The sequence below is a fragment of the Pterocles gutturalis genome, unplaced genomic scaffold, assembly GCF_000699245.1.
Source record: "Pterocles gutturalis isolate BGI_N339 unplaced genomic scaffold, ASM69924v1 scaffold49955, whole genome shotgun sequence".
Lineage (NCBI taxonomy): Eukaryota > Metazoa > Chordata > Aves > Pterocliformes > Pteroclidae > Pterocles > Pterocles gutturalis.
The window spans coordinates 378-8349 of NW_010147722.1; the positions used below are offsets into that span (position 1 = coordinate 378).

General features: G+C 44.9%; 1 protein-coding gene across 1 annotated transcript; it reads left to right on the plus strand.

Annotated features, from left to right (window-relative positions):
* Positions 1-3433: 3433 nt before the first annotated feature.
* Positions 3434-7744, plus strand: LOC104470989 (calmodulin-binding transcription activator 1-like; the record flags this gene model as incomplete). Its single annotated transcript, XM_010086135.1, has 2 exons — positions 3434-3574; positions 5889-7744. Coding segments are annotated over 2 exons (1997 nt in total), but the record flags the coding sequence as incomplete, so codon positions are not given.
* Between the last annotated feature and the right edge of the window lie 228 nt (positions 7745-7972).

Genomic DNA, 7972 nt, shown 5'->3' on the forward strand with positions numbered 1-7972 from the left:
GTTTGTGTGCAAGCTGTGTTATACGTATGGGATATATAAGAGCAAGAGCCTTGGGGTAGGAAAAGGAAGTGTAAAATGGATTAAGTGGCAAAGAGGAACACCTAAGAGCATTCAGAAAGAGTGAAATGTGCGAAAGTATTTTAGGGAAAAGTTTTGCTTAGGGTGGAGGAAGCCAGAGAGGGAAGCAGTCAGGGTTTCAGCTATTCATGGTGCTCAGTCAAGGCAGGTGTGAGGTGATGGGGGAGGAGATATCTGCAGGAGTGCGGGACCATGGACCTGGTAATTGTGGAGGACAGAGTACCACCAGCAGCAGAAGGCAGCAGAAATAGCCAGGGTGTTGTAAGAAACCTGGACAAATCATATTTTTCTGTGCGTGAGTTTCCTTTGACTTCTGAGCTGCCTTTTGCTGGTAATCTAGACCATTCTTCGTTCCTTTGCTCATGTTGGTCAAAGTCCCGACAGCGCTAATGAACAGGGAGCCCCTGGGTCGATACTGGAAGGTCATTTTTATTGTCTTTTCTTCACAAGGGAAGAAAGAAAAGAAAGGGATGAGCCAGTTCTCACAAAAAGAGGTCGGAGGCATTTCTGCTAGGAGCAGCATTAGCACTGTGAATTGTGGACTTCCTCCAGACTCACTTCTCTTCTTCAAGCAGCCAGTGAGATACCAGTAATTATCCCCAGCTCCGCTCCCTCGATGCTACAGGTGCTGTGCAGAGAGTGTGTGGTGAGGAATATGTCGCTGCTGTAATGCAGCAGCTCTTAGACCTGTTCCTGGTATCACTGGAAAGTGTTGGAGATGTTTACAGCTTTCATTATAAATTACAAGGAAATGCAGGAAGAGTCTGAAGAGAAATACGGATTCAAATACTTCCCAGGACTTCTGTTAAGCTTAAACCTTTTTTTGCTTTTTTTTGTGTTTCTACATTGTGACTGTATTTAATCAAATGTGGTTCTAGAGTGGTTTCACTTTTTGAACCACTAAGAAACAACAAGAGCGTGTGTGCATGCTTTTCATTAACCTTCTTTTCATAATGCACTTTCTTCTCTATAGAAATCTCCTTTCCTGCTAAAATATGTGTCAGGAAGCCAAGCGTGACATGTTAAAAGCCATCTTGATAGTATTTGGTATTCAGTACTAACAACTCACCAGCTCACAGGAGTTTTACTTTAAAAGGGAAAGGGAGAAAATCTGCATATTGGATGTGCCAAGATAGTGGATAATTTGCATTAAGCATACAGACATTCTGGTGTTTTGCAATCTGTCACCCTTCACTGGCTTTTTATTTTATAACCTTCATAACATTCAGGGAGCATAAGCACTAAAAAAAGTCACATCCCGTGGACAGAAGCTGGAGCTGGAGCCCTTCAGGATCTGCTGGAGCCAGGCTAGAGGAGACCTTTCCTCAGCAGCAGTAGATCCCCAATGGGACTTTGCCACACTAAGGACCTGAAAGGAGCAGGCATGGTGCTCTGTGTATCCAGCTATAAAGCTGTCCGTTATTCCTCAGCTGCCAGCTCACAGCTTGATCAGACCCAAGAACCATCATCATGAATGCACAAACCATGGGACGTGATTCACGTACCAGACTTGCCCCTGTAGCAGGCTGCTCATCCCAGGATTTAGCAGCAGTAGGGAGCAGACTCTGACATACTGCTGTAAAATAGACTTTTTATACCCAGCAATGTGTATCGGAGCTCACTTCTTTAGCAAAGTATTTCTGAAGTAACCAGAAATAACTTAATGCAAAGTTTCTCAGTAATAATTACAGTTCAGTAACTTTATATACTGTAGCTGAAAGTATTCCAAACTCCTTACTGCATTTTAATCTCATTGTCAATGTATTTTTTGCAAAACTGCTATTTGAACATCACTGATTAGGCATAACATCACATGTGACGGAATAACGTATGTAGAATAATAAAATGAATGTGAGTGGAGGTACTGAAGTGGTAAGTGTATCTAAACTTAGACATAATAACAGATACTGAGTGTTAAGAGGAAATTCAAAATTGTGAACGTACTAGAAAGCAAAATCTGTTGGGTACAATAACAATAAATGTGGTTGTCAAGCAAGCATGGAGGGACTCATTACTAAACTAACTGCAGCACTTTAAATAGTGATATGAGGAAGAAAACTTGTAAACCTTATTTACAATATTTCTGCAGGTTATCTGGCCCGGCCAATAAAAATACGAATTCTGTAATATGAAATTAGACCAAGATGAGATGCTATTAGACAAAGTAACATCAGTGGGTGATGAGGCAGCACAGCAACAGGTGATTAAAAAAGCAATAAAACTGCTTCACAGAGCAGGTCCCTGAACTCTGCTCCACCGGCTGCTTATGACATCCTAAATCAGCAGCATCGAAGAGGAGAATAGCAGACCCACGCAATATCCTGCCTCTTTGGCAACAGTCACTAGCTGTCCTAGACGCGCCTTCATTTGCTTCTGATCTTCTTGCATGAAGTAGCTTACAGCTTGTTGCTGCAGGGTCTGCAGACACGTCTGGCTGCACAGTGGTGATCAGCCCGATGTGCCGCTCTGCCACGTCACCACCTCACATCAACGACCTTCACCACGCAGGGGTCTGAGTGTTCAGAGCATCATCCTACAAAGCTGAAGTCCACGGGACTTTTAACTTTGAATGGATATCTTCTGGTTAAGGATTTTGGAATTCACTGTGTAAGGAACCTGCTTTGCTAGAGTATGACAAAGACACGGCTGAAAAGAAGCAGCTCATCAGGCCTGAAGCTGCCAGGCACAGGGACATCTTGGAAATGATGGTGCCACCAGCCAGCACTTTCCCAAATCTGCAAGTGAGCTCCAGTGCACACAAAGGATAAATAAATAATATATACATATAAATTGCTTAGAGAGGCATTAAAGGAGGAAGAAGATGCCTTGAGTCAGTTATGGAGAAAATATTTTATAAATGCTATTTCCATTGTAGGGTTGAGAATGTCACTGTTATGTGCAGTTCTGCATCTAAAAAGTTCTGAGGGGGAGCCTTTATTCAAATAATTTATGTGCATGCAGTTTAGCATTCTTATTTACATAGCTAACAGGCCAAGAGGGTTCCCAAGAGAAAAGACCTTCAGTTTGCAACATGTTCTGCAATGTCACCCTCCTATCTTTTTTCCCAAATTACTGAGAAGTCTAAGTCAGAGAAGGAACTCTCACAGTGTCTGTTAGTGACTCCAAAAAAATGAGTCAATCTTCACTGCTGCCAGCCAGGATCTGACAGCGAAGACGTGGCAAAAGGTTTGCGTTTGCTCTTGCACTGGCGTATTTCTGACTGCTGCAGAGGTCTCCTTCAGTTCTGACAGAAAGCAGTAGGAATGGGTTTCTGCACTTCTCTTGGCGTGGCTTTTGGTGACTTCTGATGTGTTATTGAAGTTTCTGATGGGAAGTTTTACCGTTCTCTTCGCAGTTCATGGCATTAAGTGGACGTGCAGCAATGGAAACAGCAGTTCAGGGTTCTCGGTGGAGCAGCTCGTGCAGCAGATCCTCGATAGTCACCAGACCAAGCCGCAGCCTCGGACACACAACTGTCTCTGCACTGGTACCTTGGGTGAGTACCTTGGGAGGGCACAAGTTTGTTCACAGCTTAATCCAGGCTTGCAGTAGGGTTTGTAGTACTGAACTGCTAAAAATGCTGTATCATGAAACAATGAGACACAATGAATTCAGAGGCGACAGAAGGTCTTGAGCGTGAAAAGATGCAGCTGGAACTTCTGGGAAAAATGTCAACACTTTGTAATGTGCAAGTTCTAATAAATGTTCTCCGTATGTGACCTGCTAAAAAGGCATATTCTCTTCTACATGCTCACATTTTATTACCGAAGCCTGAAAATTTAATGTTCACCCTCTGAACTCCGTGCCCTGTAGCCCACTTCACTGAAGAAAATGGGGTCAGGTGGTTAATTACAAGGTATCACTGGGATAAGACAGGTTTTATTTAGGTATCGTGAAAATACAGGAGATTTCTTTCCTGATAAATAGGATGGCTTTGTTTTGAGTGAGGCTACAACAGCAAGAAACAGCATCCTTAGTATTAGCGTTTTATATAGAGAGTGGGAAGCTGAGTGATTCACTTTTCCAACTCATCTGCTTTATAGCCACCCCTTCCTAGTACTTTGGTCAAGTCAAATATATGACATGTTAATTAGTCTTTAGCAAAAATTTTAAAGGAAAGCTGTCAGTGCTTAAAATTTTTTCTTCTTTTTTTGGAAAGTTGCATTATACAATTGAGACTTAAGTAAGAGTGATGACCTCTGAAATACCTGAGTTTGGATTAAAATTCAGCCCTTAAGGCTCAGCATTTGATCCAGGCTTGCAGATCTGAACATAAATCCTTTTATTCTTCCTTTTGATGTTTTGTCTTGTGCTAAGTCTGCTGCATGGTTTTTAACATAACGGTATCGCTTTGTTTTGTAACAGCTTGCACATTGGCATATCCCTCCCCAGTTCCTTACTGTCATCTGCAAAGGCGGCAGCGTGAAAGCCTCTTCCTTGTTCCTGTTCATCTCTATACCTAGGAGAATAGAGAGATTTAATATTGCATTTAGTCTCAAAAGCACTGTCCTGAACTACTTTAGGTGACCTGATTCAAATCTTGAGCACATAATAGAGAAGTTCCCCTTCAAGGGCAAGGAACAAAAGATTTAACAAATTGCAGCAGCTACATGGACGCTTTATGTTACCCAGAAGATGACGTTTATAATTATAGCCATTAGCTATAAGGAGGAGGTTTCTTTCCCCCTTTAGTCATTATACAGTACCATAATTAACGTTCTTACCTCATTCCAGGGAAAATGAATCAATTAAGGAAAGAAATATCAAAAATTCATGGGCTGTTCTTCTTTAAACAACAAAAGCAGTCCCTGCACCGGCGTTTCTGGCTAGGGTGCCTTTGTAGACAGAATTGTTTACTTCATCCTACCTGATTTCCAGGCTCCCAGGAACTAGGGTGATGTTTGTCTTCTGTCAGGCCAGCAAAGGCGCAGCTGGCTGAGCGCCATGGAGGGTTGTCTTCTGGTGACCTTTGCTTGAGCGTTCTTCAGCCACTCCAGTACTAATCGTGTGCTCTGCATGCAACCTCTCAAAGTACAAAATGTTTATCTGTCAGCATATGAACAGCTTAGAACAAGACAAACGCGTTGCCATCCTTATGGGAGGGAGAGCTTTCTTTGTGCTGCCTAATTTCCTGCTGCTTTGACGATTGGATTGGCAGCTGTAATAGACACCATGATGACAAGAAGATGCGGGTTGCCGTCCAGGCGGCAGGGTGATGCCAGGGACAGGACGACGATCTGGCATCTGTCACCTCCCAGCCCAGGAGAGCGGTTGTCAAACCACCTGACACCCGCCAGCACGAGGAGCAGAGCATCGGTGTCGTGGGGCTGAGGTCTTGTCCTCGGTGAAGATGAAACAGGGTCTGTGAGGCAGAAACCCTCTGCCACAGCCGACGGCAGCAGCCCTCGCCTTGCAGACCTTGCACTGGGATCGGGCAAGTTTAAATAACTCCAAAGCTTGTCACAGATGCCGATTCCTCTCCTAACATCTTGTCTGATCGGGGCAGGGAGGAAGGGGGTAGCTGCTATGTGCAGTGAGGGGAAGGGTGTGCACATGTGTGCTTTGAGGTTGCTGTCATTGCGTGCAATGGATCTGTGCATTAGACAGAAAGGCAGCTGTAAATTTTGCACTGCTGAGGAATTAGTTTTATTTCCAAGGTCTCTCTTGCTTTCTCATGTGTGTGCTTGCTCTCCCTCGCACAGACTCACGTGTAAGCACAGCTCTCCTTTGTGACAGTCGTAAGATACAGAACTACTATCGTCTTAGTTTTGTATTTACTGAATGGCAAATGTTGTTGTTTTCTGGCACAGGGGCGGGAAGCAGTGTGCATCACAAGTGTAACAGTGCCAAACATCGCATCATCTCACCAAAGGTCGAACCAAGGACAGGTGGGTACAGCGCTCATTCAGAGGTACAAAATAACGATGTCTCTGAAGGCAAGAACGAGCACAGTCACGGCAAGGCCTCCAGCCGAGAGAAGAGGAATGGCAAAGTGGCGAAACCAGTGTTGCTCCATCAAAACAGCACTGAGGTTTCTTCCACCAACCAGGTGGAGGTCCCTGACACGACCCAGAATTCTCCCGTGTCCATCAGCAGTGGATTAAACAGCGACCCGGATATGGCGGATAGCCCAGCCGTCACTGGCGTGTCCAGTATGGCTGTAGCGTCAGTTATGGGAAGCTTGTCACAAAGTGCCACGGTATTTATGTCAGAAGTCACCAGTGAAGCTGTGTATACCATGTCACCCACCTCTGGCCCAAATCAGCACCTTCTGTCCTCGGATGCAGCTGCACAAGGACTGGTACTTGCTGTGAGTTCAGATGGACACAAATTTGCTTTTCCAACAACTGGCAGTTCAGAGAGCTTGTCAATGCTACCCAGCACTGTCTCCGAGGAACTTGTGCTCTCCACAACTTTAGATGGAAATAGAAAAATTCCAGAAACCACCATGAATTTTGACCCAGACTGTTTTCTTAACAATCCCAAGCAAGGGCAGACTTATGGTGGAGGAGGTATGAAAAGTGACAGCATCAGCACCAACATAAGGCAGTCACCCACAACGGAACGTAGCTTCAACTTCAATACAACCCTCACAAAAGAAATTAAAACTGAGGACACATCTTTCGAACAACAGATGTCCAAAGAAGCATTTTCCTCCAATTCAGCATCTAACACTCTCACCCTCTCTACTGGCTCAGGTTTGCTTCCATCTGGAGGAGGTCTGAGCCCAAGTACCACCCTGGAGCAGATGGACTTCAGTGCCATTGACTCCAACAAGGACTATTCTTCCAGCTTCAACCAGACAGTCCAGAGCCCTCACGTTCATCAGACCCCTTCCCCCAGCTTCTTTCTGCAGGATGCCAGCAAACCTCTTCCCCTAGAGCAAAACACTCACAACAATTTGAATGACACAAGCGGCTCATTTGTGAACACATTAGGAATCCCCAGTGTGAAAACAGAGTCCTCCTCCCAAACCACTTCCAACTGTAATGGCACAGTGGAAACCAGAATAGAGTCCACCTCTTCTCTCCAGCTCATGCAGTTCCAAGCAAACTTCCAGGCTATGACTGCAGAAGCTGAAGTTCCCATGGAGACCTCCCAGCAGGCAGAAGGGAACGAAAATCTACTTAAATCAGGGGATCTCCAAGCCTGCAGCACAGAACACTACTTGCAGCCTGAGGCCAATGGGGGTATCAGGAATGGGAACAATCTCCCTATTCTCCAAGGAAACATGGTACAAGGACTCTATCCCGTGGCCCATCCCAGCTTAAATAACTCCTCCAACATGGAGCTTAACTTGGACCACTTTGACATCTCCTTCAGCAACCAGTTTTCTGATCTAATTAATGATTTCATATCGGTAGAAGGTGGGAGCAATGCTCTCTACGGACACCAGCTGGTGTCGGGTGACAGTGCCGGACTGTCTCAGCCTGAAGACAGTAACAGAGCAACCTACAACCAGGCTGAAATGTGCATCCCTTGCTGCAGTCCTCAGCAAGCCAACATGCAGCTCAGCAGCACCGAGAACGGAGCCAGCACCATGGCGTACATGCATGTGGCTGAGGTGGTCTCGGCAGCTGCAGCACAAGGCACTTTGGGGTTGCTACAGCAGAGTGGGCGCTTGTTCATGGTGACGGATTATTCACCAGAATGGTCTTACCCTGAGGTAAGTCGAGGGCTTTTACTCATTAACATTTACTGTTTTATTTTTCATCACTTTGTTAATAAGGGCTCCCAAGAACTGTTTTGTTAAAGCTTTGACAAGGCTTTTAAAATATTTATCTCAGAAGTCAGAGCATCCAAGGCCATTTGCATGTCTGAGTGTACTTTTAATTAAGCACTTCATTACCCTGACAGGGCCCTTTCTTCCCTTGGTGAAGATGGTCCTTTGTAA